Source organism: Sorex fumeus, unplaced genomic scaffold, assembly GCF_029834395.1.
Source record: "Sorex fumeus unplaced genomic scaffold, SorFum_2.1 ptg000019l, whole genome shotgun sequence".
NCBI lineage: Eukaryota > Metazoa > Chordata > Mammalia > Eulipotyphla > Soricidae > Sorex > Sorex fumeus.
In genome coordinates, this window is record NW_026606076.1 from 37,549,690 (window position 1) to 37,577,097 (window position 27,408).

The 27,408-nt window shown below is 55.2% G+C and overlaps 1 protein-coding gene across 1 annotated transcript; it reads right to left on the bottom strand.

Moving 5' to 3' along the window:
* Positions 1-115: 115 nt before the first annotated feature.
* Positions 116-27,298, bottom strand: SHC2 (SHC adaptor protein 2). The gene is made up of 13 exons (XM_056112858.1): positions 26,691-27,298; positions 22,795-22,865; positions 22,203-22,263; positions 21,905-22,024; positions 18,560-18,613; positions 18,398-18,449; positions 18,203-18,329; positions 16,799-16,952; positions 16,244-16,301; positions 9,152-9,295; positions 6,722-7,038; positions 3,186-3,319; positions 116-129 (listed from the first exon to the last, which is right to left on the bottom strand). Exons 1-12 carry the CDS (start codon positions 27,156-27,158, stop codon positions 3,191-3,193), a joined length of 1,755 nt encoding a protein of 584 aa, XP_055968833.1. The 5' UTR covers positions 27,159-27,298; the 3' UTR covers positions 116-129; positions 3,186-3,190.
* Positions 27,299-27,408: the final 110 nt, after the last annotated feature.

A 27,408-nucleotide genomic window follows, 5' to 3' on the forward strand; every position in this document is an offset into this window, starting at 1 on the left:
AGCAGAAACAAGAAGATTCTGGAGACCCACGCGGAGGATGGAGAGTCCGAGGCAGTTCTGACCACGGTCCAGAGGCCACAACCAAGGTGCAGCGATGGGATGGATAGGATCGAGGCTCAGGATCATCCCCTAGGGAGAAAGAGGAGAGGTCAAGGGTCAAGGGTGAGTATGAGAACCCCAGCTTGCAGGAAGTAAAGTGACCCAGCTAGGAAGGAAAGGGGATGTGGCTGGCTCGGCGAAGCTAGCTCCCTCAGGTTCTTTTTGTTTGGGTGAGCCATACCCAGCAATGCTCAAGAATCACTCCTGTGGGGGGTTCGGGGGAATCCTACTGGTTGCCAGTGATCAAACCTGGGTCAGGTCCGTGCCAGGCAAACGCCTTACCCACTGGACTGGGACTTCACCCTCTCTGCACTGTTACCAACCAACAGCCCCTGCACAGAAGTATGGGAAGAGCTGAGAGCAGAAAAGGGAGGTAGATAGAGCCAGGCTGGACAGAGCAGGGGAGGACTCCTGCTCAGAGATAAAAGTAAGTGCTCGCCTTGCATGGGCCTGACCCCCCTGCTTCCCACAGGGGCCCCAGAGCCCCCCAGGAGTGATTCCTGAGCAAAGAGCCAGGAGTAACTCTTGAGGACCACTAACTAATACCCCTCCCCTCAAAAAAAAAAAAAGGAGGCAGGTGTTGACTCAACTTCCTGGTGTTCCAGAGGCCCCCGCCCCCCACTGGCTGGGCACCTCATCTTACCAAGGTGCAGGCCTTGGCCTGGCTAGGGGCAGAGAGGAGGTGGCGGGAGCTGAGTGCCGGAGGAGGCAGGAAAGAGGCGTTGTCATGGGGACGGTGAGCCCGCCCTGGCCCAGAAGCTCCGGTTTGCACCCTGGGGAATTTCCACAGTTCCCGGCCCTGCAGCCCAGTTACTGATCTCTTCTCCTCCCCTGCCGGAAGCAGCTCGGTCGCCCCCAGGCTCAGCCCTATCCTCTGCTGGCTGACGGGTCCCCAGCTCCCCCAGCCCCCCTGGCTCACCGGAACAGGCCTGAGGGCCCCGCTTTGTTGCTTTCTCTTTGCTGGGCTTGGGGAGCATCCCGCTAAGCAGTTACACCTTAAGGTGGTAATCCCACTCCTGAGTGTATGCCCTCGAAGGCCTGGGCACGCACAAGGCGAATTCTAAGATGCCTACACAGGGAATGCGAACTCGGTGCCCCCCATTTTTTTTTTGCTTTTTGAGTCACACCCAGCGATGCTCAGGGGTTACCCCTGACTCTGCATTCAGGAATCACTCCTGGCAGTGCTGAGGGGACCATATGGGATGCCGGGGCTTGAACCTGGGTCCCCCACGTGCGAGGCAAAAGCCCTACCAGCTGTACTATTGCTCCAGCCCGGTGCCACCCTAATTTGGGACTAGCTCAGTGCTCCAAGAGGCAGTAGCTCTGACGTACCCACATCCCGGGGACATGAGCCCCCAGAAGTCAGGAAACAACCAGATCCCTCCCCCTCAGAGCGGGGTGCCAGGGATAGAAACATCCAGAACATGTGCCAGAGCCATGGCACAGGAGGAGGGCACTTTCCTGGCATGGGGTTGACCTGGGTTCAGTCCCCGCCACTCTTACATAGTCCCCTGAGCCCGCTAGGAGTGATTCTTGAAAGCAGCACTAGGAGTCAGCATCACTAGGTGTGGCCCAAACACCCTCCCCCCCTTCAAAAAAGAAACATCTAGGGGGCTGGAGCAATAGCAGTGGGTAGGGCGTTTGCCTTGCACGTGGCCAACACGGGTTCGATTCCCAGCATCCCATATGGTCCCCTGAGCACCGCCAGGGGTAATTCCTGAGTGCAAAGCCAGGAGTAACCCTGTGCATCGCCAGGTGTGACTCCCCCCCAAAAAATCTAGGGATTGGAGTGATAGCACAGTGGGCAGGGCGCTTGCCTTGCAAGCAGCCGACCTGGGTTGTATTCCCAGCATCCCATATGGTCCCTCAAGCACCGCCAGAAGTAATTCCTGAGTGCAGAGCCAGGAGTAACCCCTGAGCATCGCTGGGTGTTGACTCAAAAAGCAAAAAAAAAAAAAAATCTAGGGGGCTGGAGCAATAGCACAGTGGGTAGGGTGTTTGCCTTGCACACGGCCAACACGGGTTCGATTCCCAGCATCCCATACGGTCCCCAGAGCACCACCAGGTTAATTCCTGAGTGCAGAGCCAGGAGTAAACCCTGTGCATCACCAGGTGTGACCCAAAAAAAGAAAAAAAAAAATCTAGGGGTTGGAGTGATAGCACAGCAGGCAGGGCAATTGCCTTACACACGCCGACCTGGGTTCTATTCCCAGCATCCCATATGGTCCCCCAAGCACTGCCAGGAGTAAAGTAATTCCTGAGTGCAGTCAGGAGTGACCCCTGAGCATCGCTGGGTGTGACTCAAAATGGAAAAAAAAAACACATCTAGGGGGCTGGAGCAATACCACAGTAGGTAGGGCATTTGCCTTGCACACGGCGAACACGGGTTTGATTCCCAGCATCCCATACGGTCCCCAGAGCACCACTGGGTTAATTCCTGAGTGCAGAGCTAGGAATAACCCCTGTGCATCTCCAGGTGTGACCCAAAAAAAGAAAAAAAATCTAGGGGTTGGAGTGATAGCACAGCAGGCAGGGCGATTGCCTTGCACAAGGCCGACCTGGGTTCTATTCCCAGCATCCCATATGGTCCCCCAAGCACTGCCAGGAGTAAAGTAATTCCTGAGTGCAGAGCCAGGAGTGACCCCTGAGCATCACTGGGTGTGACTCAAAAAGCAAAAAAAAAAAAAAAAAGAAAGAAAGAAAGAAACATCTAGGGGGCTGGAGCAATACCACAGTAGGTAGGGCGTTTGCCTTGCACACGGCCAACACGGGTTCGATTCCCAGCATCCCATATGGTCCCCCAAGCACCACCGGGAGTAATTCCTGAGCGCAGAGCCAGGTGTGACCCAAAAAGAAAAAAAAAAAAGAAACATCTAGAACAGACTGGAAGTGAGGTGAGGGGAGAGAAGTTGGACGGGGCGGGAGGGAGGGGTCTGCTGAAGGGGAAGGGGACCAGGCTTCCTTTTGAGGGGGATGGAATGTGCTGCAATTACAACGGTGGTGGTGGTGGGGTGCCCAAGGTGTAAAGGGACTGAAATGTGCTGAGCCTGCGAGCCTGGGGTTGACGGCAAGGGCATGGCACACACCCGGCTCAGGGCTCCCGCTTGACCACGCCGCGCAGGTGCAGCTCGCTCTCGGCGGCCACGATGGGCTGCCCGTTCTGCACGTGGTAGTCGATCAGGTGGCTGATGCTCTCGAACAGCACGTCCTTGGTCCGCACCTGCGGGAACAGGAGCCCCAGACAGGAAGTGGGTGGGCGGGGCGGAGCTCCGGTGGGCGTGGCCGTCTAGCGCCACGCCCACGCTGCATCTGCATTTTCTTCATCTCACCCGACTTTCTGGGTTTGGAAGAGCTTGGCCGTTTTTTAGTTCCCTTTTCCTTTTCTTTCTTTTTTTTTTTCTTTTTTGGGGGTTGGGGTGGGGGAGGCACACCTGACGGTGCTCAAGGCCTACTCCTGTCTCCCTGCGCTCAGGGATCACTCCTGCCCGGCTCGGAGGACCCTATGGGATGCTGAGGATCGAACCTGTGTTGGCAGTTGCGTGAAAGGTAAATGACATCCCCGCAGTACTATCGCTCTGGTTCCAAGACGGTTGCTTTCTTTTCTTTTCTTTTTAGCCCCCTTTTTAAAACGTCTGGGGGGCTGGAGCGATGGTACAGCAGGTAGGGCGTTGGCGTCGCACGCGGACGACCCAGGTTGGATTCCCAGCATCCCATGTGGTCCCCCGAGCACCGCCAGGAGTAATTCCTGAGTACAAAGCCAGGAGTAACCCCTGTGCATCGCTGGGTGTGACCCAAAAAGAGAAGAAAAAAAAGAAACGTTTGGGTCTCACCCGGCAGTACTCAGGGCTGACTCCTGGGCTCTGTGCTCTGGAATCCTTCTTGGAGGTACTGGGGAGAGCTTATGGAGTGCCAGGAATCGAAGCTAAGGTCAATCGCATGCAAAGTGGGTGCCTTCCCTGATGTACTATCTCTCCGACACACTCCCCTTGATTTACTTTTTAATTTTTTGGCTTGTTTTGGGGGCATACCTGGCAATGCTCAGGGATCACTCTTGGCACGTTCAGGGGACCTATGGGGTACCGGGGATCAAATCCCAGATTGCCAAGTGCAAGGCAAATGCCCTGTCTTACTATCGCTCCAGCCCCAATTAAAAAAAAAATTTTTTTACAGGTTTAGGCCAGGGCTGGAGTGATAGTACAACAGTAGGGTGTTTGCCTTGCATACGACCAACCCAGGTTCAATCCCTGTCATCCCATATAGCTAGGCGTGGCCCCAAACCAAAACAAAAAAAATGTTTAGGCCACATTAGTCGTGTTCAGAGCTTGGTCCTCCTCTACACTCAGGGATCACTCTTGGAGGGGCTGGGGGGACCCTATATAGCATAGGGAATCGAACCTGGGTCAGCCATGTGCACGGCTGTACTATCACCCCGTGGGTTTTGTGATGGGTACGCAAATCAGAGAAGCCCTGTGTGGGTCAAATAAGAGACAGATACTGTCCTTTTGCCCTCCTCTCACTCCATTGTCCCCTACACAACCCCCACAGTTTCTGGGAGGGAAGCCAAGGCTGACCCTGGGACCTGTCCTGGCCAGACAATCCCCAGATTGTGAAGAGAAAACACACGGGCAGGTGTTCTCACAAACTCCCAGGCGTGTTGTTTCCTTCTGCTTTTTCTCAGGGTTGTGTCAAATGCAATTGCCTTTTGTTCTGCCTGAGTATGGAAGCTGACCAGACAAAGCTGAGGTTCTTCTGCTCATGTCTAGGAATAAGCGACACCAAACCCCAGTCTCTCACCACCGACCCCCTTCTGATTTTGTGCTTAGCATTTAGGCTTGCAGACCTCACTGTGAGTCAGAGAGGACCCAGGCGGGGTGAAACTCAGAATTCCAGTACAGGTGGACCCAAGTGACAGTACAGCAAGAAGATACTTGCATTAAAATGGCCAACCATGCTTTGATACCCAGAACCCCATATGGTCCCCTGAGTTCCATTAGAGGTGAGTCCTTTGGTTTTCTTTTTGTTTTGTTTTTTTTTTTTTTGCTTTTTGGGTCACACCCGGCGATGCACAGGAGTTACTCCTGGTTCATGCACTCAGGAATTACTCCTGGCGGTGCTCAGGGGACCACATGGGATGCTGGGAATCGAACCTAGGTCAGCTGCGTGCAAGGCAAACACCCTACCCGCTGTGCTATTGCTCCAGCCCCTCCTTTGTTTTTTTTGTTTTGTTTTGGTGTTAACCCTCGGCTGTACTCAGGGGTTACTCCTGGGTCTCTACTCAGGAATCACTCCTGAGGGTGCTCGGGGGACCCTATATGGTTCAGGAATAGCCTTACCACTATTCTATCATTCTGGCCCCAGGAGTGATTCCTGAACACAAAGGCAGGAGTAAGCCTTGAGCACTGCTGGGTGTAGTTCCACCCCGTCCCTGAAAAAAAAAAAAAACTATAATTCTAAAATTGTGAAACAATGAGAACAGAAGCTACAAACATTAGGGCTTTGTAATCCAGAAAACACTTCACGAACCTCAAGGATAATGGGTTCAGAGATATCGTACAACAGGTAGGAAGCCTGCTTGGCATGTGTTTTACATAGGTTCCATCCCCAGCACCCCATACGGTCCCCCCGAGCCCCGCCAGAAATGATCCCTAAGTGTAAAACCAAAATTAAGTCCTCGGGGCTGGAGTGATAGTACAGCGGGTAGGACGTTTGCCTTGCACGTGGCCGGCCAACCCGGGTTCGATTCCCAGCATCCCATATGGTCCCCCAGGAGTGATTCCTGAGTGCAGAGCCAGGAGTCAGCCCTGAGCATTGCCGGGTGTGACCCAAAAAGCCAAAAAAAAAAAAACCCCACAAAAGAACAAAAGTAAGTCCTCAGTATCTCCAGCGGTGGCCCAAAAACTAAGAAATAAATAAATCTCAAAGATGCTAAATTCCGGGGCTGGAGCGATAGCACAGCGAGTAAGGCGTTTGCCTTGCACGCAGCCAACATGGTCGACACAGGTTCGATTCCCAGCATCCCATATGGTCCCCTGAACACCGCCAAGAGCAATGAACACCGCCTGAACACCGTCAGGAGTGCATGAGACAGGAGTAACCCCTGAGCATCGCCGGGTGTGACCCAAAAAAAGAAAAAAAAACTCAGCTTCCTGAGAGCCAGGACTGCTTAAGTCAATTAAAATGTGTTGGGGGCTGGAGCAATAGCACAGCGGGTAGGGCGTTTGCCTTGCACGCGGCCGACCCGGGTTCGATTCCCAGCATCCCATAGGGTCCCCTAAGCACCGCCAGGAGTAATTCCTGAGTACATGAGCCAGGAGTAACCCCTGTGCATCGCCGGGTGTGACCCAAAAAGAGAAAAAAAAGATGCTAAATTCCTTCTTGTATGTGGAAGGGCTCACCCACACCATGCATGCCCAGCTCCATCTCCGGCCAATTCAAGACAAGTACCTTCAAGTCATACCCTTTATCCCCGCCCACCAGTTACGATTGGTCCTTAGACATCCAATAGGATGCGCCTTGTTGACCACGCCCCAGGCCACGCCCCCACGCCGGGCCCTTCTGAGATCCCGCACCTCCCTGATCCAACCCCTTTTCACCCTGGCCTGAGCCTTGCCCTGCCCCTTACCACGCCTTCCGGGTCCACGAGCAGCAGGTGCTTGGGCTGCCCAGCGTGCATGCCAGTGAGCACGTACTGCCCTGGGTTCGTGACGCTGTCACGTACAAGGAAGTCCCCATCAGCGCGCAGCAGTTTCTCTGCAGCCCGACGGCTCATCTGGCCGTGGTACCAGGGCTCCTGCCGCAGCTGTTCCTCCGTGGGGGCGATGGGGGCCCGGCGGGTGGGAGGGCTGGGCCACTGGTCCTCCACGGGGACCGTGGCCACAGGGGCTGCCGAGACCGCCACCAGGGAGCACTCGTGCAGCTTCAGGGCGTCCTCAAAGGGTCCTGTAGGCAAAGACAGCGTGGGACGCAGGGGTACAAGGCTGCATCCTGCTGGGAAGTCGGCGGGGGTGAGGAGGACAGCCCAAAAACTGGGTGGTGGACACTGAATGCCCTTCTGCGTCTCAAGTTCCTAGTACCTAGTTCTGAGTACACTGAGTCCCCACTGGGCCCTTCCTTGTACCTCACCGGGCTCTGGGTCCACCACCGAGCGGGTTCCGTGCCAAGTGGAAGCTAAGAATGTGTGTCCCTTAGAATGGTAATGATGATGATGTTCATCATTGTGAATGTTAAAAATATTGTTGTGGGGCTGGAGAGATAGCACAGCGGGTAGGGCGTTTGCCTTGCACGCGGCCGACCCGGGTTCGATTCCCAGCATCCCATATGGTCCCCTGAGCACCGCCAGGAGTAACTCCTGAGTGCAGAGCCAGGAGTAACCCCTGAGCATCGCGAGGTGTGATTCAAAAAGCAAAAAAATATATATATATATATTTGTGACTAGCTAAATTTAAGTATGCCATAGTACTGTGAAATCTATCTATGCAGTTACTTAATCTCCATAAGGAAATCATTTTGGATCATTTAAAAAAAAAAAGAATGGGTGTCCCGGGCGAGCCGTCTGCATGAGCTGTGTGTACTTGCTGGGCGTGTGCTGAAGGCGTGTGTCGTCTGTGTAGAGCGTGTGTGAGCTGAGCATGCCTTTGGGAGCTGTGACTCACTACCCCGGCCACACGCATCCTCATACAAGAGGCATGTGGGATGACTTGGCCCAGACACCCCAGCGCCGGGCACTTTTTTTTTTTTTTGCTTTTTGGGTCACACCCAGCTATGCTCAGGGATTATCCCTGGCTCTGCACTCAGGAATTACTCCTGGCGGTGCTTCGGGGGCCATATGGGATGCCAGGGATCGAACCCAGGTTGGTCACATGCAAGGCAAATGTCCTGCCCGCTGTGCTATCACTCCGGCCCCACGCCAAGGCACTCTGCCCCCAAATCTTGCCTTGCACGCCTCTTCTTTGATGAGTCTGACACGTGACCAAGCCTAGCCGATCGCCATATGCCACTCATTCACACCTTTGCCAGTGAGTGACTGGGGTGAGCACGTGACCCGCGGGGAGTGGATCAGAGGTAACTGGCATTTTTCTTTGGGAACAGGAAGATACAGTCCTGCCTCCAAGGGGTTGTGGTTAAGTGGTGCCCGGAGTGGTTGAAGGGCATTACACTCTCATTCGGTCTGAGGAAGGTGGTGAGCCAGGAACCAGCTCAGGGCCAGAGATATACTCCAGGGGTATAGTTTATCTCTGCACATATAAATATATATATATATATTATATACATATATCAAGTGATCAAATTATATATATAATAAAATAAAATTAAAAATATAAAATAGAGTAAAAAATATATATAAAATCTGAACTGGCCCATCTGAGCTGGCCCAGTCCAACCCCTAGCATGCTTGATTCTCCCAAGTAACAGCAGGTGTAGCCCAAAAACCACCCCTTCCCCCAATAAAATAACAAGAACCAATTCAAGTATCTGTCAGTAAGAGGAAGTTGACAGGTGAGATGGTGGGGGAGGGGCTTTCCACTGGCTTGGGCGGTTCTCAGGGACCCGGGGGTCCCCGGTGGGGAGGCATGGAGAGAGAGATTAGACTAATGTCATGGACAGTGTGGAGGGTGTCCTGGATACAGGCCTCCTCCATTAGACAAAGCCCTGCCTCAGTCTGGAGCACCCCACCGCCCCCCCGGGAAGAAAATTGGAAAAGAGAAGAGTTTCCTAATTAGTTGTCATTGGTTGGAACCTCCCTTATCAGTCTGGGTTCCCCAGGGAGCAGAAGGTGCCTACTCCATCAGGCTGGAATTCTCACAGGGAGAAGTTTGGGCCTCCTCCCTCAGACTATGGAGTCAAGAAGGAAGAAGCTGGGAACTTGAGGAAGTCGGGGATGGCTAACGCCTTCCTGATTCCACGAGGGGAATTCCAAAGAAAACCAAGCTCCCATTTCATCAACTTGGAAAGGCCCGAGGGGAGAGGGTGGGGCCTCTGGGTTGAGACCCCAGGTTGCTGGGGCATGACACCCCCCACACACACACACACCCTCCGGCTTATCCCTACATACGCATGTCAAATAGGTCCTTCTGGGGACTGTCCTCAGGACGCAGGAGCTCCAGGCCATCCAGACCCTGTGTGTTGACATAGAGGTGATCCTCATAATCTTGGGGACCTCGGGCGTCCGCCTGCACATAGCCGTCCCCTGGCGGGGCTGGGGGGAAGCAAGGAAAGGAGGTCAGTTAGGGGGAGCCCAAAGGAAGGGCTTGCAGAGTGCAGGAATCCAGGAGGGAGGCGTGGCCACATCTGGAACCCTCCTGCAAACCTTAGAAGCTGGTTCACACCTGGGAGCACAGTTCACACTTGGGAGCACAGTTCGCACCTGAGAACACAGTTCACACCTGGGAATACAGTTCACACCTGGGACCCCCAACCACACTTGGGAATTCAGTTCACACTCAGGAGCACAGTTCACGTCCGGGAGCACACTTTATACCTGGGGGCCTTGGTCACACCTGGGCCCCTGCACCCAACCCCACCATAAGTGTCTCCCTCTGCATGGTCATGGGGAGGGAGACCGGGACGGATATCTACCCAGCCCCGTTCCGGGCAGCCAAGAGAAGCCAGTACGCCCCCTTGATTATGCTCAGTCTCCAAATTTCAGAACAGCCGCAGTAAGCGCTGTGCTTGCTGCAATTACGGTAGCACCCGGATCCAGAGGGAGTTTGAATCTGTTGTCATTCCACTTCCGGATTTCCTGTCTACATTTTATTTATTATTTTGTTGTTGTTGTTTTGGGGCCACACTCGGCGGTACTCAGGGCTTCCTCCTGGTTCTGTGCTCAGGGATCACTCCTGATGGGGCTTAAGTAGTGCCAGGGGACCCTTTGGGGGTGCCGGATAGTGAACCTTTGTTGACTGCATGCAAACAAAGCCCCATCCACTGTGCTATGTCCCTGGCTCTGCTTTGTCCCACAGTATCTGGCTATTCAGGATCCAATCTCTGTCTTTTTTGGGGGGTGGTTTTGGTTTTGGGGTCTCACCCAGTGGTGCTCAGTGCTTACTCCTGGGGTTGCACTCAGGGAACATTCCTGGCAGGGCTCAGGGGACCCTATGGAGTACTGCGGACTGAGTCGGTCATATGCAAGGTAAGTGCCTTCCACACTGGACTATTGCTCCACACCCCAGGATCCAATCTCTGTTTTTATTTTTATTTTTTTGCCAATATCATTACCCCTGGCTCTGCACTCACTGCAGGGTGTGTGTGTGTGGGGGGGGGGGGGGAGGTCGAATCATTTTGTGCCCCAGATACTGTCTTTGTGAGGTGGGGAGAGGACAGGCATGGGTGCCTCCAGAGATGGGGTGACGCCTGGAGCTTCCAAACTGCATCTGGTAAAAGTGAGGTTTCAGGGGCTGGAGCGATAACACAGCGGGTAGGGCGTCTGCCTTGCACGCGGCCAACCCAGGTTCGATTCCCAGCATCCCATAGGGTCCCCCGAGCACCACCAGGAGTAATTCCTGAGTGCAGAGCCAGGAGTAACCCCTGTGCATCACTGGGTGTGACCCAAAAAGCCCCCCCAAAAAAGTAAGGTTTCAGGCTGAGAGAGCTCACCATGCTGGAGCTTATGTTCGGCATGCAGGAGGCCCCATTTGATCCCCATTTTATTTTATTTTATTTTGGGGGCCACACCCAGCAGAGCTCTGTGGTCAGGAATCACTCCTGGCAGGATCAGGAGATCCTATGGGATGCTGGGGATTCAACCCAGTTGGCCGCATTCCAGGCCAGATCCTCCCCGCAGTGGTCTCTGTTTCTGGCCCTGATTCCCATTACTAAATAGTTTTCCAAGCACCGCTGGGAGTGACCCTGAGCACTGAGCTGGGAGTCATCCACAGGCAGCATTCTCTGTGGCCCCACCCGCCAAAAAATGTTAGGGTTGAATGTGGGCATTCCACTGAGTCAGCTTTGTGGGTACAGTAGGTGGTGGGTGGGGAACAGCCCACCCTCCCCCTCTCCAGAAGGGAGTGCAGGGTCCTCTAGACTATCACCAGTAGGATGCGGGGGAAGGATCGTAGCAGGGTCACAGGGCTGGAACCGTGGAGGGGTAATGCACATGCTTACATGTGTTCGACCTGGATTCCTTCCTGACAGAGGAAGGGAAAGGGGGAGGAGGAGGAGGAGGAGGAAAAGGAGAAGGAGGACAAGGTGAAGGAGGAGGAGGGAGAAAAGGAGGAGGAGGAGGAGAGGAGGAGGAGGTGGAGGAGGAGGAGGAGAAAAGAAGAGGAAGAAGGAGGAGGAGGAGGAGAAGAAGAAGGAGGAGGAGGAGGAGGAGGAGGAGAAAAGAAGAGGAAGAAGGAGGAGGAGGAGGAGAAGAAGAAGAAGGAGGAGGAGGAGGACGATGACAACAACGAGAGGAGGAGGAGGAGGAGGAGGAGAAGAAGAAGAAGAAGAAGAAGAAGGAGGAGGAGGAGGAGGAGGAGGAGGAGGAGGAGGAGGAGGAGGAGGAGGAGGACGAGAGAAGAAGAAGGAGGAGGAGGAGGAAGAGGACAAGAGGAGAAGAAGAAGAAGAAGAAGAAGAAGAAGAAGAAGAAGAAGAAGAAGAAGAAGAAGAAGAAGAAAGAGGAGGAGGAGGATTAGAAGGAGAAGAAAGAAGATAGGAGGAGGAAGAAGAACAGGAGGAGGAGGAGGAGGAGGAGGAGGAGGAGGAGGAAAAGGAGAAGAAAAGACAGCATCCAGGTTGTTGTAATTCTAACTGGGAAGAGCCTAGTGGATATTGGACATCGTTGCTAGGGCACTGACGTATTGCTAGGAGTTCTCAGCCACAGATTAAGGAGCGCTGAACAAGGAGCAACAAAGGCATCAGACCCCTGAGATGCTGGTGAGCCTTCTGGGTATCAGCCCACAAGGTGGACGCCCGCCTGGCACACGTGGGTGGCATTCAAACACACCAGCCGGGAGGCTTCTGCCGCCTGGTAGTGAAATGCCCAGATTATTTGGAAAGACCTAAAAATAGGGCTGCACAGATGTTCGAAGGCTAGGAGGGAACAGACCGCCATGACAGGCGGTGGGCGGCCACCTGGCAGCGCCCATTGGAGAACAGCCACTGCCACCACCGACGATGTGACTAAGACTGGTGGCTGGTTACCCAGTCGCTCAGTGCCCGGTTCCCTGGAGAAGGGTGTGCAGCAGGACAAGGGCAGGTGCAGCCCCTAGTTCCATCAGAGGGTCAGTTCACTGAGCAAACTCCAGGGGCCCTTGTTCAGAGACACAGGTGGGGGCTGAAGCGACAGGACAGCGGGGAGGGCACGTGCCTTCCAATCAGTCAACTCAGGTTCAATTCCCAGCATCCCTTAAGGTCCCCCGAGCACCAGCAGGAATGATCCCTGAGCATACAGCCAAAGAGTCAGCCTGGAGCACTGCCAGGTATGATCCCAAAACCAATGAACCAAATAAGAGACACAGACAGGTGGAGGATAGGGAGATAGTAGAACGGGTAGGGTGAATGCCTCGCACGTGACTGATGTGGTTTCAATCCCCGGCACCCTGTAGGGTCCCCTGAATACCACCAGGAGTGTGATCCTTGAGCACAGAGACAGGAGTCAGTCCTGAGTCCATGCTGGGTATGGCCCTGAAACAAACAACAAAAAAGACCAAACAAGGGGCTGGAGCGATAGCACAGCGGGGAGGGCGTTTGCCTTGCAATCGGCCGACCCTGGTTCGATTCCCAGCATCCCATATGGTCTCCTGAGTACCGCCAGGGGTGATTCCTGAGTGCAGAGCCAGGAGTAACCCCTGAGCGAAAGACCAAACAAAAGAGCTGGTAAGGCCAGGAGTGGGGAGCGTGAGGAGAACCGAACATTCTAGAAGGTGAAAGAGCAATAAAGTATAATAGAAAGCAACATGGAGAACTATCTTCAAAAAACAAAAAGGAGAGGGGATGGAATTGGAATGATAGCACAAAGGGTAGGGCATTTGCCTTGCACACATGACCGACCCGGGTTCGATTCCCAGAATTCCATATGGTCCCCTGAGTACCACCAGGAGTAATTCCTGAGTGCATGAGCCAGGAGTAACCCCTGAGCATCGCCGGGTGTGACCCAAAAGCAAAAAAAAAAAAAAAAAAAAAAAAAAAGGAGGATCAAATGGGGTGTTTGTTTTCCAAGTGGCCAACCTGGGTTCAATCCCAGCATCCTGTATGGTCCCCTGAGCACCGCCAGGAGTAATTCCTGAGGACTGTGGGTTGCGGCCCAAAAAATAAATAAAAAAGAGGGGCTGGAGTGATAGCACAGCGGGTAGGGCATTTGCCTTGCTCGTGGCCAACCTGGGTTCGATTCCCAGCATCCCATATGGTCTCCCTAGTACCGCCAGGAGTAATTCCTGAGTGCATGAGCCAGGAGTAACCCCTGTGCATCTCTGGGTGCGACCCAAAAAGCAAAAGGAAGGAAGGAAGGAAGAAAGAAAATAATCCAAATACCTGACTATGGATAAGTGAGTCAAGAAGCTGTGATTGATCCAACAATGGAATACTATGCAGCTCTGAGAAAGAACAAAATCATGCAATTTGCCACGACATGGGTGATACTAGAGGATATCATGCTGAGTGAAGTCAGTCAGAAGAAAAGGGACAGATATAGAATGATCTGTCTCGTAGGTGGGACTTTAAAGGACTTCAAGCAGGGCTGGGGCTTGCCTTGCACATGGCTGATCCGGGTTCGACTCCAGGAACCACATACTAGGTGTTGGATATCAACCCTAAGTATTTTAGGCTTCACCAATGAACTGCCCCTTCCTCCTCCCAGAGAAGCTTCTCATGTACTTGCTAACATCCCCAATTTGGTTAAAGTCTATCTTTAACCTTTCCCTTGTATCTTACCGCTCATTGTCACAGTTCTCTATGTCAGTCTTGATTACTAATAATAAGGCCCTCCCGTTGATCGTCGATTTGCTCGAGCGGGCCCAGTAACGTCTCCATCGGAGACTTTGTTGTTACTGTGTCTGGCATATCGAATACTCTCGGTAGCTTGCCGGGCTCTCCGAGAGGGGCGGAGGAATCGAACTCGGGTCGGCCATGTTGGCCGCTTGTAAGGCGAACGCCCTACCCGCTGTGCTATCGCTCCAGCAAACACCCCAAAAAGGAGGTCCCGCCGTGGGACTGGAATGGACCCGGGGCGAGTGGCAAAGCTACCTGGCATCAAAATGGGACATTCCAGAAAGCATAAATGCATGGTCTTGATGCAAGATGTTACAACTTAAGAGACAGGACCCCCGTGCGGAAGGACAAGCTGAACTGGCCTGAGGACTTAGTCTGGGATTTACGGTAAAAGCCTTGCTTGCAGGGGCTGGAGAGATAGCACAGCGGGTAGGGCGTTTGCCTTGCGCGCAGCAGACCCGAGTTCGATTCCCAGCATCCCATATGGTCCCCTGAGCACCGCCAGGAGTAACTCCTGAGTGCAGAGCCAGGAGTAACCCCTGTGCATCGCTGGGTGTGACCCAAAAAGAAAAAAAAAAAAGCCTTACTTGCTCTCAGTCCAGAGAACTAAGTGTTGGGATCTTTGTGTCTTAACTGTGTTTATCCAAACAACTGCAATAACTTATACAAGCAGAGGGAAAGACAAAAGCAATGCAGATGTCCCTGGGAGACAGTGTCTTCTTGAGCTGATCTCCCCAAGAGAATTTCCTCTGCCAAATGTTTATCTATGTAAATGTTTATCCTTATCTCAACCCCACTTCAGATGTTCTAGAAGTATGCTAGCAACTCTGCATTAAAGGGGCCATTTTAATATTCAAAGCCAATCAATTCCTAAGTTACAAAGCATATTAATTAATTGTCTTCCTGTATCTATGCAAAAAGGACACTGCATTAAAGTAAACTGCTCAAAAGGCATAAGGAGAGGAGAAAGGCAATATTAACTTACAGTACAGCTTCAGTGTCTAAGAAGGATGAGACCTTACGAATTGGTTGGCCAAGAGAGCACAGAAGTAGTCACAGACAAACAAAGTAATGGGAGTGACTCGGGAGCACTGTGATAGGTGCAACCTGATCAACCTAAGATCCGTGTACTCCAACACCCGTCTCCCCATCTCTCTGGTGAGGAGGTGGGGAGGCGGGAAGGCGACTCTGGGCCACTGAATGCATACCCGCATTGCACACCCGCATCGCAACAGCAGCCCCTGCGATTTACTTTGTGAACTCACGCACAGGGTTCCCCAAGCCTGCCAGAAGTGAGTCCTGAGCTCAGAGCCAAGAATAAGACCTGAGCACTGTCTGGTGTGCCCCAAAAACAGAATGAAAAAGATTCACAGGGATTCATAGGGTCAAAAAGATTCATAGGGTCAAAAGCAACATAATAGGGGAACTTACAATTGAGGTTTCAGGGTTTTCTGGGGGGAGAGATATTGAAAAGGAGGGACACTGGGCTCCTCAGGGGATGGAAGGTTCGTATCCTGGTAAGGGGTGTGCTGTTGGAATTGTGTGCACAGGAAACCATTGCTAAGAATATTGTTGGGGCTGGAGCAATAGCACAGCGGGTAGGGCGTTTGCCTTGCACACAGCCGACCTGGGTTCGATTCCCAGCATCCCATACGGTCCCCCAAGCACTGCTAGGAGTAATTCCTGAGTGCATGATCCAGGAATAACCCCTGTGCTAATGCCGGGTGTGACCCAAAAAGAAAAAAAATATATATTGTTAATCACAGAACTTCAGTCAATTTTTTTTTCTTGGTGGGCCACACCTGGCAGTGCTCAAGGATGACTCCTGGCTCTGTGCTCAGGGAATCACTCCTGGCATGATTCAGGGCACCCTATGGGGATGCTGGGGATCAAACCCCGCTTGGCCATGTGTGAGGCAAACACCTTCCCAACTGTACTATAACTGCAGCCCCTCAGTCAATTTGAGGGGGGAGCCACACCCGGCCGGTGCTCAGGGCTGACTCCTGTGTGCACTCAGGGATCACTCTGGTCAAGCTTGGGGGCCACATGGGATACCACTGGTTGAACTCAGGTCAGTCATGTGCAAGGCAAATGCCCTCCCTGTTGTATTATCTCTTTGACCCCCTCAACTAATGTTTAGAAAAAGCAAAAAGAAAAGAGAATGGAAAGAGACAGGGCGGGGCTCAGAAAGGGGAGCGGTGGGGTCCCTGAAGGCTGGGGACCACTGACCCATACCTGAGGGGCCCAGATCCCATTGCAGGCCCCGGGTGTCTCTTCGAGCTGGGGAGGTTCCCTGAAAAAAATGAGGAAAGGGTCTCCTGAGATGCACAAACCCCAATTACCACACCAGCCCTCACCCTCGCCAGTCCTAAACAGTCTAGGACCGCGATCAGACGGTCCCGCTGGAAATGCTGTCCTGTGTGACCCGCAGCACAGCCAGCATGTCCCCCCACCCCCTCCCACCTGGGAGGACAGCCTGCATTCTGCAGCAAGCCTCCATAAACTGCTCGGCAGGCACCCCAGGCAACTCCTATTCACCCATCAAAGCCCCAACCAGAAGCCGCCTCCTCAGGAAGTCTCCCTGACCACAAGGGGGCGCTCTAATGCAGCTGTGCATCCCCTTTGCTTGGCTCGGTAGGGGTGGCGGGAGCAGAGATGGGCCCAGAGGCTTGTGCAGTTTTCAGGAGAGGGAGTCAAAGGAATGGGTGGGGGGGAGGGGCGCAAGAGAATAATAAGTGGGTTGAGGGGTGTCCCTGCCCCGTTCCTCTCCCCCAAGGCCCAGAGGCTGACCTGGCCGAGGGCCCCGAGGGCGCTGGGCTGTGTGAGGGTGAGCCTGGAGTCCACCAGCCCACCCGGGGGCGGCTCCTTCCCCGGGATGCTGTTGTAGTAGTTATGTTCGTTCTCCTCCTCGTCCCCCCAGGCCGACTCCTCGGGGCCCGTCAGCCTGGGGACAGACACACACAGGGGAGCACCAGTAGCCGCCCTGGGTCACAGGGCTCCCCATGGGGCACCCAGCACGTAGCTTTGAGACGAATGGGACAAGGGCCTCTGACCTCCTCCTGTGGAATTGGGGGTGTGGAGGGGTGGCCCTGACCCGGAAATAGAACTGGCACACCCCCTTCGTCCTCCCGCTGACTGGACAGCAGAGGATCTGAAAGCCCACCCTCCCAACCCCCTCTAAGGGCAGAACCGAGGCACCCCCAGAACTGACATGGGGTGTGTGGGCAATCTGGAGAACCGTCTGGCCCCGCGCTGCCCCAAGGTGGTCATCCTTGAGGTATCGGAACAGGCAAGCAAGAAGTGCCCTGCTGCCTAGCTCACATCGGGGACAGGAGCGCCAGGACCTCGGGCAGGGACAGGCAGCGCGTGTGAGGGAGAGAGTGTGCAAAGCCGTGTGGAAAGAGTGGGAGGAAACCAGTATGGACATGGAGGTGCAAATCCCTTGCGATGTTGTGTGGCCCCCAGACACGCAGCTGCAGATTTGGGGAGGGAAGCTCCCTCCACAGGCTCATTCAACTAATCCAGATTTTGGGGAGCCCACCCCCCACGGGCCTGCACCAGCAGGCCCAGTGGCCCAAAGGGTTTCTAACATTTGGGGGGAGCAACTCCTGGCTCAGGATTGACTCCTGGCTCTGTGCTCAGAGATCTATGTTCAGCGATCTGTGCTCGGGGGATTCTATGGGATGCCAGGGATTGAACCTGGGTCGGCCGCATGCAAGGCAAATGCCCTCCCCGCTGGACTATTGCTCTGGCTCCAGGATTCCTAGTTTTGAAGCCATTAAACTGGCAAAACCAGAAGAAGGGGGGCTGGAGCGATAGCACAGCGGGTAGGGCGTTTGCCTTGCACTCAGCCGACCCGGGTTCGATTCCCAGCATCCTATAGGGTCCTCCGAGCACCACCAGGAGTCATTCCTGAGTGTATGAGCCAGGAGTAGCCCCTGTGCATCACCAGGTGTGACCCAAAAAAGCAAAAAAAAAAAAAAAAGAGAAGGAAGTTAGGTGCTGGTGAGTTTCATTTTTTTCAGTGAAATTCATGTGTGTGTGTGTGCGCACCCACGCGTGTGTGTGTGGGGGGGGGGTTAAATCAATGTCATTAGCACAAGTCCCTTACCAGTCCTGACCACTGAGGGGATGGCAGGGGGGGCTCAAGACCTAGAGGGAGGGGCAGGAAGACGGGGAGGAGGTGGCTGGTACCTCTCGGGGGGCACGACCACAGTCGGGGGGCTGTGCAGGTACTGTTTGAAACGCAGCTCGAAGGCCTGGCCCACGGTGCTGATGACACTCTGCGCCAAGCCATCACAGCACTCCAGGATGTGACAGGCTGCAGAGGGGACAGGCGTCACTCTGTAGCTGACAATCTCCACACCCGCCACCCGCCACCAGCCTCACCTCTCTGGTTGATGGGGTCCTTAGCGACATAGGCCACGTAATCTGTCATGTCCTGGGGAGAGACGTGGAGGTGGTGGTGGGAGGGAGCCAGCCGCCCCCCCACCCCCGTGGGATTCCCAGCCGCCCACCCCCAGCAAGGGAGGGCGGAGGAGGGTGACTCACCGTGTCGCCGCCCGATGCGAAGGAAATAGACTGCATATGATGGTTGGCGATAATCTGGTCAGAGAGACACAGTTGGTCATGGATGGGGGGGGGGCGGGGGCTGTGTCATGGCCAAGGGGACCCCGGGGTGCATGCCAGGCACAAGGCAAGGATAGGGAAAGGCAGGGATATATATCTGGCTCCTCGGAGCAATGAAGGAGGACCCAGAGCCACCAGCCACGGCATGGTAAGGAGGTCTGTGGCCAGGCAGGCTCAGAAGGGCACACAAAAAGGCCCCAGCTGGGGGGCTGGAGCGATAGCACAGCAGGTAGGGCGTTTGCCTTGCACGCGGCCGACCCAGGTTCGATTCCCAGCATCCCATAGGGTCCCCTGAGCACCGCCAGGAGTAACTCCTGAGTGCAGAGCCAGGAGTAACCCCTGTGCATTGCCGGGTGTCACCCAAAAAGAAAAAAAAAATAAAAGGCCCCAGCTGGTGGACACTCCCCATGACACCCATCCATACAATCACTGATCACACATGCGCAGGAGACAGAGTCCACTAAATCCTGCATGAGCCACGGCCCACGCATCTGACACAGTCACGACTGCAGACTGCAGGCTCCCGTACTTTGGGACTGCACAGGCACGCATGGACACCCGCCTCTGCATCCCCCACAAGCATCGACCCCCCAAGACTCTCCAGGAGTGGGGCAAGGGGCACAAAAACACAGAAACGCGGACAGTCACACTCATGCCCACGCACACAAACACACACTCACACATATACAAACATACACATATGCATACGTTCACTCTCTTTCTGACATAATTAACTCATGGGGATTTGGGGAGTTAAGTGGGGCCTCCCAAGAAGTGTTTAGGAGGCCCAGGGACCCCTCCTGGTCACTCATCCACGCAGGTGGCGGAATGAAATTCTTTATTTGTTGTCTGGGTTTTTTTTTTTTTTTGCTTATTTGCTTTTGGGGAGGCCACCCTGGGTGATGCTCAGGGCTTACTCCTGGCTCTGTTCTCAGGAATTACTCCTGGACGTGCTCGAGGGACATTATGAGATGCTGAGGATTGAACCTGAGTTGGCTGCATGCAACACTCTACCTACTACTGTACTGTTGTTCTAGTCCCTGCAGTTTGTTGCTTGGCTTTGGAAAAATTGCCCAGGCAGGCAACAGGAAGCCAGATTAGGGGTGGGCTGGTACAGGCAAGGCAGACCAGCCAAAGAGAGCAGTGGGGAGCCAGGAGTCAGCGCCAGTGGCCTGCATGTGTGAAGTCAAGGCCCACACACCCCTTCCAGCCCCATCCCAGGTGTGTGAGAAGCTGTTCTGGGGATCACAGCGTCCATCCCAGGGCTGGGAGAGGGGGCAATTCTTAGGGCCCACATTCAAAGATGATCCAGGGGACCATGGGTGTCAGCCATCACTATCACTGTACCCACTCTGGGCCCCTGATACACTTAAATATTTTTGTGGCTGTTTTGGGGTCACACTTGGTGGTGCTCAGGGCTTACATCTGGCTGGCCCAAGGGGACTGCATGGGGTGCTGGGAATCAAACTCGGGTTGGCCGCATGCAGGGCAAGTGCTCTACCTGCTGTACTATCTTTCTGTCCCCTGAGACATTTAACTCCTGCACACACCACGTATTCACCCATACTACTCCCCCATTCACATGCACACACGTGCCAGCCCCACCCCCTCAAGGCTCGTGCCAATGAATGCGGGCACCAGTGTACATGCTAACATCCCAGGCAGCCAAGAATGCAGAATGAGGGGCTGGAGCGATAGCACAGTGGGTAGGCATTTGCCTTGCACGTGACCGACCAGGGTTTGATTCCCAGCATCCCATAGGGTTCCCTGAGCACCGCCAGGAGTAATTCCTGAGTGCAGTGCCAGGATTAACCCTTGTGCATCGCCAGGTGTGACCCAAAAAGGGGGGAAAAAAAAAAGAAGAATGCAGAATGAGGAACCAGAGCCATAGTACAGTGGGGAGGGTGCTTGCCTTGCATTCTATTCCTGGCATCTAATTCCTGAGTAGAGAGCCAGGAGTAATCTCTGAGCACCGCCAGGTGTGGTCCCACCATTTAAAAATGGACAAGGGACTGCAGAGATAGCACAGCGGGTAAGGCGTTTGCCTTGCACGCGGCCGACCAGGGTTCGATTCCCAGCATCCCATAGGGACCCCTGTGCATCGCCGGGCGTGACCCAAAAAGCAAATAAATAAATAAATAAATAAATAATGGACAAAAGTGGGACCCAGTGGATCACCGTGAACCCCTGGGCATCCCTGGCTCACTCCTGTCTCAGGGCACTACCCAGCCCATCTGCCTGTCATCAGCACCCGCCTCAAAGCTCCTTCCCCCTCCATGATTTACATGCCTGCTGGCGCCCATTCCCTCATTTGCATGGCGGTTTGTTCATTTGCATGTATTTGCATCCCCGTTTACTCCTCTGCTTGTGTGCATGCCTCTTTGCCTCCATTCACTCCACCGCCATCATTTGCATGTCATTTGCATTCCTTTGACGCTGTGTGTAGGCTCATTTGCATGCATTCACTCATTTGCATGCATTCGCTCATTCATTGGCTCCTGTTTGCATGTTCATTTTTATGTGTTCGTTCATTCATTGGCTCCTATTTCATGCTCACTTGCCCCAGCCCGCCGTGAGCACAGGGGCCCCAGCGAACCTCCAGCAAGATCCAAACTGATCTGCCAGTGCTCTCCCTGGGGTCTCCAAAGATTTTCATCCTGCCTCCCACAGACCCTCTGGGTTCCCTCCTACCCGATTAGTCCCCAGGGAGGACAGGCTGTAGGGTACCTGGCTCCCTGGCCTGCCGCATGCGTGCCTCACAGACAGCAGAGCAGAAGCTGTGTTGCTCACACCTCTGCCAGCCAGGGCCCTGCTTCTCTCTTGTATCACGTGATCCCCTGCTCCATCCACCCAATGCTCTCACCAGACCGCTGCCCTGAACTCCGCTCCTCCTGGCACTGTACCAGCATAACCACCTTCTAGAAGCCCTCCAAGATGTGCTCTGGTGCCTTGTGCATAGAACCCCAACCTGACGCCCCCCAACCCAGTGCTTCTCATGACTCACGATTGGCCATCATTCCCTCTTGTTCCTTTGGGGGGGGAGGGGTAATGCTCTGAACTCAGAAACCACTCTTAGAAGTGCTCAGGGGACCAGATGGTTATGCTGGGTATCAAATCTAGGTTGGCTGCATGCAAGACAAATGCCGTACCTGCTGTGCTATTTCTTGGGGAGGACTGAGACCCCCCTCCAGGAAGGCAGCAGCTCCACGTTCCAGACACATCTAGGGTGTCAGGATGCTGAGGCCCAGGAGGGATAGCAGGACTCACCTGGCGGGTGGCAGGCACGGAAAGGTTGAGTCCATCCACGGAGATGCTGACGGCGATGCTCATGCCGGCGAAACGCAAGTTGCTCTTGCCCAGAATGGAGGCCAGGGCCTTGTTGGGGGCCTGGAGGTGGAGCAGAGGGCAGCGGGGTGGGACCTGCAGGGCCTGGAGTCTGGGGAAGGGAGGGGGCTAGAGAGGGGCTTCCGCCCAAGCAGGGTGCAAGGATACCCTGGCATCCTCCCTCTGCCACCAGCCCTCCCCTGCCAGCCCCAAGTGGAGGAGGGGAACACCTCTCGCCCACCTTCTTCTTCCAGGAGCCCCGCACACCGGGCACGGCCTCATGGAGCCGGTTGATTGCTTCCCTGCAGGGGGAGGGGCTTACGTTAGAGGGGTGGGGGGTAGTGGGCGTGGTTAGTCTGGACGGGGAGGTGGTGGGCGTGGTTAGACAGAACAGGGGGCGGGAGGGAGTGGGCGTGGCTAGGCTAAACACAGGTTGTAGGCGTGGTTAGTCTAAATAGGGGGCGGTGCTGGGTAGTGGGTGGGGCTTCTTGGCAGGTGGTTGGGTACCAGGAGGGAGGAGGGAAGGGTACCAGGAGGGAGGCTTGGATGGGTGCTCCCGGGGTAAGCAGCCCCTCGAGTCTGTTTGCATTTGGCACATACACCCACTCTCTCTGTCTTTTCCATAGCCCAGCGGAAACGGCAGAGCGTCAGAGAACCTTCCATGGGAAACCACACGCTGGCACGCACACTCCACACAGCTAGGTCCATCAGCACACACGTGGTTCCTGGTACAATCTCAGGAAGAGCATCTTCTTCTCAGTCTGAGCAAGACTGGATCGAGCTCCCGCCGTCGGACCCCCTCCCCCGAACACGCAATCACGGGGCACGCTCACCTGGTGACCTGGGTGCGGGTGTTGAAATCCAGGGAGCGCATAGAACGGAGCACCTCGATGCAGCCCATGTACTGGGGACCAGAGAAGGCGGGTCAGGGGAGTTGGTCCGATGGACGAGAGGATCGAGTCCGTCCTGCGCCCACTATTTCAGCCCTGTCCTCTGACCTGGCAAAGCCCACCCATACCCATCTCTTTCTGAGGCTGGTGCCTGCAGGCTAACTTTGGCTATGGTGGGCGTGGTTAGACTGAACAGAGGGCGGGAGGTTGCAGGAAGTGGGGATCAGGGCGGGAGGGACGTCTGCGCCTGTTCTGGCAGGACTGGCAGGGAGCCTTAGGTCCCCAGAGGCCTCCAACTCTCGGTTCCTTTGCTACAAAGAATGTCCACTGATCCCTGGTGGACTGAGAGCATCTGAGAAGCGGTGCTGAAGAGCTCAGAGCAGTGAGGTGTGGCCTATGAAGTTCCCGCCAGCTTGAGCTCCAGAGACCGAGATGAGGAAGAGGCTGAAGGTCTCACAGAATCTGTAAGTGATTCCACAAATAGAAATATGTGGAACAGGGGCTGGAGCGATAGCACAGCGGGTAGGGCGTTTGCCTTGCACGCGGCCAACCCAGGTTCGATTCCCAGCATCCCATATGGTCCCCTGAGTACTGCCAGGAGTAATTCTTGAGTGCAGAGTCAGGAGTAACCCCTGTGCATCGACGGGTGTGACCCAAAAAGCAAAAGAAAGAAAGAAAGAAAGAAAGAAAGAAAGAAGGAAAGAAAGAAAGAAAGAAAGAAATGGAAAGACGCGGAACAGGTGCTGGAGCAATAGTCCAGCGGGGAGGGCGCTTGCCTTGAACGCTGTAGACGTTGAGTTGGATCCTGATCCACGCGGCCAACCCGGGTTCGATTCCCAGCATCCCATATGGTCCCCCGAGCACCGCCAGGAGTGATTCCTGAGTGCAGAGCCAGGAGTAATCCCTGTGCAATGCCCGGGTGTGACCCAAAAAAGCAAAAAAAAACCAAAAAAACAAAAAAAAACTAAACCAAAATGCAAATCAAGCATGTCCCCAAGGACAGTGAATCCGGGGTTAGGTAACCTACCCTGGGACGCAGACCCTGAGAACTGCAGGTCCGTTGTGGGAGGGAGAGGGTAGACTTCTGGATCAACACGCCCATTAGTAGGAGAATACTCTAGTTTTGGGCCCGCCCACTGGGGGCGGAACACCCAGGCTGGACACGCCCACGGCTGGGCAACATGGAACAGGAACTTGCACGGGAGGCAGACAGATTGGGCACGCCCATTTACGGAGGACACGCCCACCATGGGCCCGCCCACTGGAGGAAAAGACACCTGTATGGACACGCCCACAGTGGGCGGGGACACCCAGTATTTCCACTTGGGGAAAAAGCACAGGCACAGAATGGAAGTAAGATTGTGGATGCCAGAGGTTGGGGCGGAAGTTTGGGGTGACTGCTCTGATGACAGGTTTCCTTTGGGGATGAAAGATTTTTGGCTTTTTTTGGCTTTTTTGGGGGGTCACATCCGGCAATGCACAGGAGTTACTCCTGGTTCGTACACTCAGGAAACACTCCTGGTGGTGCTCGGGGGACCATATGGGATGCTGGGAATCGAACCTGGGTTGGCCGTGTGCAAGGCAAACGCCCTACCTGCTGTGCTATTGCTCCAGCCCCTGGGGATGAAAGATTTTTGGATACAAAACTCTGTTAATGTATTCTTATTATTTTCTTTTTTATTCTTCAGTTTCACTTTACCCGGTGCTCAGGGCTTACTCCTGGCTCTGTGCTCAAGAATCACTCCTGAAGGGGCTTGGGGGACACTACGGGGTGGCCAGGGTTGAACCCGGGGTTGGCCGTATGCAAGGCAAGTGCCCTGCCTGCTGCTGTACTATCTCTCTTGCCCTTGTTAATGTACTGTTAAGTGGTAGATTGTATTTTTCAAATGGGTACATTTTATGGTAGATAATTAAGACCTAATTTAAATATATTCTTGCATTGGGGCTGGAGTGATATAGTCTAGCTGGTAGGGCATCTGCCTTGCACATGGCTGACCCAGGTTCAATCCCCAACATCCCATATGGTCCCCCAAGCAACGCCAGGAGTGATTCCTGAGCGCAGAGTCAGGAGTAACTCCTGAGTATCGCTGGGTGTGACCCAAAAAGAAAAAAAATCTTGCACAAGGAAATCTGTAGTTTCTCTTGAAACTGCATATTGGTGCCAAAAGACACAGATGGCCAAAGCACATGCTCTGCCCCTAAACCACATCCCTGCACCTGAGTTTTTTCTGGCAGTTCTGAGCTCCTGCCTCACCATCTCCCTGTGTGCCCGTTAGATTCAGTGCCACTGGGCACCAGCATGATCGCATCATAACCTGATTACATGCCAAGACCCTGTTTCCAGATGTTGACTTGGATCCCTAAGTCACAGTGGAGGCTAAGTGACCCTCAGGACCCAGTCTGCCAAGGACACCAGAGAATCCAAGTGGCCATCAGTGCCCAGCACCAGGACCTCCCAGTCCACATGACAGGGAGAGAAGGGCATGACTGCTTCTTGCCCCAAATGCGAACTGGACCCACACACACACCTGAACCCACACATATACCTGCATCCCCACAAACCTGAATCCCACACACCCTTGGACCCCAGACACCTGAACTCACACATACCTAAACCCCTACATGTACCAAATCCAAAAATCTGAAACCACAGACTTGAACCCACACATATCCAAACCCCATACATATCTGAACCCACACGTACAGCTGAAAGCCCACAGACACACTCCTGAACTTTGCACACACACCTGAACCCAAAGACACAAGTGAAACCCAACAACAGTCTCCATCCACAACTGGATTCCAGAACATACACCTGTATCCCAAAACACAAAACCTGAACACCAGAATGCACACCTGAAAATTTGACACAGGAAATTTGACACAGGTGCATCCAACACAGACCTGAATAGACACACCCGAACCCACACATACCACCACACATACCACTACACATACACACGTGCGCGCGCACACACACACACACCTCACACACCTTTGCTGAACTTGAAAACACACACACCTGCATACAAATCAGTAGGCACGACCAAAGCCCAGGTGTCCAGGTATGTACAGTCCAAACCTAATTACCTGGGTCCATACACTGCTGGGGTAAACAATATAATAATGATGATAATAGCAACTATATGGCGGTACTTCAGCCACATTTTGTTTTGCTTTTTGTTTTATTATATTTGTTTCATTATTTTTGTTTTAGGGTCACAGCCGACTATGCTCAGGGCTTACTCCTGGCTCTGCACGCAGGGATCGCTCCTGGCGGGCATCAGGGGACCGTCTGGCATGGGGAGGTTAGAACCCATATGGGCCAGGGTGCAAGGCAAGCGCCCTCCCAGCTGTCCCATCGCTCCGGCCCTGCAGCCACGTTTTCCTGCCCCAAGAGGAGAAAGGGTGGGCAGGTTGGGGTATTGGTACGCGGGAAGGGCTCTCGCCAGATACCCCGTCCCCCGCCTCTCAAACTTTTACTAGCTCGTCTTGCAAAGAGGCTCCTGACCGGGTGCCTGGAGGTGTCTCGGCTTCCCCAGCCCCAGAGGAATTGGGGGTTGGGGGGAGGAGTGGTGGGGTGACGCTTCATCTGCGCGTGCGCGCCCTCCGCCCACCTGTGGCCCTCTCTCCGCCCCTCCCCACGTGACGCCGTGGGAACCCCGACCCCGACACCTTCCCGGTGGGGCCCGGGTGGCGGGACGATCGGGGAAGATGAAGAGGAGACGTCTGGCTCTCGGTGGGGAGCCCGGGGTGCGCACGAGAAGGAAGGGGGAGGTGCCCAGGCTGGGCGGCCGGGGGGGATGCGATCCACCGGGGGTCCCGGCCGGCGCACTCACCCGCACGATGTAGGAGACCCCCGGCGCCAGGACCCGGGCGTCGGGGTGCAGCCAGCCGTGCGCGGGCTTGTGGATGAAGCTGCCTTTGCGGATCCACTCGTCGGCGGCGGCGTCCGGGGCCGCCCCCCGCGCCCCCCGCGGCCCCCGGGTTCCCGCGGCGCGGCAGCGGCTGAGCGCCGGCAGGGGGCAGGGCGCGGCGGCGCAGCGGGGCTCGCAGGCGCCCAGCACCGCGGCGGCCAGCGCGGGGACGCTGGCGGGGCCGGGCGGCTCGGGCTGGGGGTCCGCGCCCCCCGCGCCGCCCGCGCCCCCCGCCGCCCGCGCCCCGGGACCGCGCCCCAGGAAGCCGGCCGGGGCGGCGAATTTCCACTGCGGCATGCGGGGCAGCAGCGCGCAGAACGTGGTGGGCGCCTCGGGCTCCGGGGGCGCGGGGGGCGCGGGGGGCGCGCGCCCGCCCGGACCCTGCGTCATGACCGCGGCCGCCGGACCCCAGCCCCGACCGGGCGCTGCGCCTGGCGCCGAGGAGGCCCGTCCGCTCCCGCCCGCTCCGGCCCGCGCTCCCTCCCCGCCCCCCGGCTCGGTGATGTCATCCGCCTGGCCCAGCGCGCAGCCGCGGGGGGCTGCGCCCCTGGGACCCCAGCCCTCGGCGACGCGGCGCCGGGCGCGGAGCCTGGGGAAAACTGAGGCCCGCCGAGCGTCCACGTCCGACTCGGACCCAGCG

Excerpts from the sequence above, each read along its gene's own strand:
- SHC2 (XM_056112858.1), bottom strand. The coding sequence starts at position 27,158 with ATGACGCAGGGTCCGGGCGGGCGCGCGCCCCCCGCGCCCCCCGCGCCC. Across the intron at positions 16,953-18,202 it reads GTGGTCGTGCCCCCCGAGAG|GCTGACGGGCCCCGAGGAGT; the intron begins GTACCAGCCACC and ends GTCTGTCCCCAG. Across the intron at positions 16,302-16,798 it reads CCCTCGGGGCCCTCGGCCAG|GGAACCTCCCCAGCTCGAAG; the intron begins GTCAGCCTCTGG and ends CATTTTTTTCAG.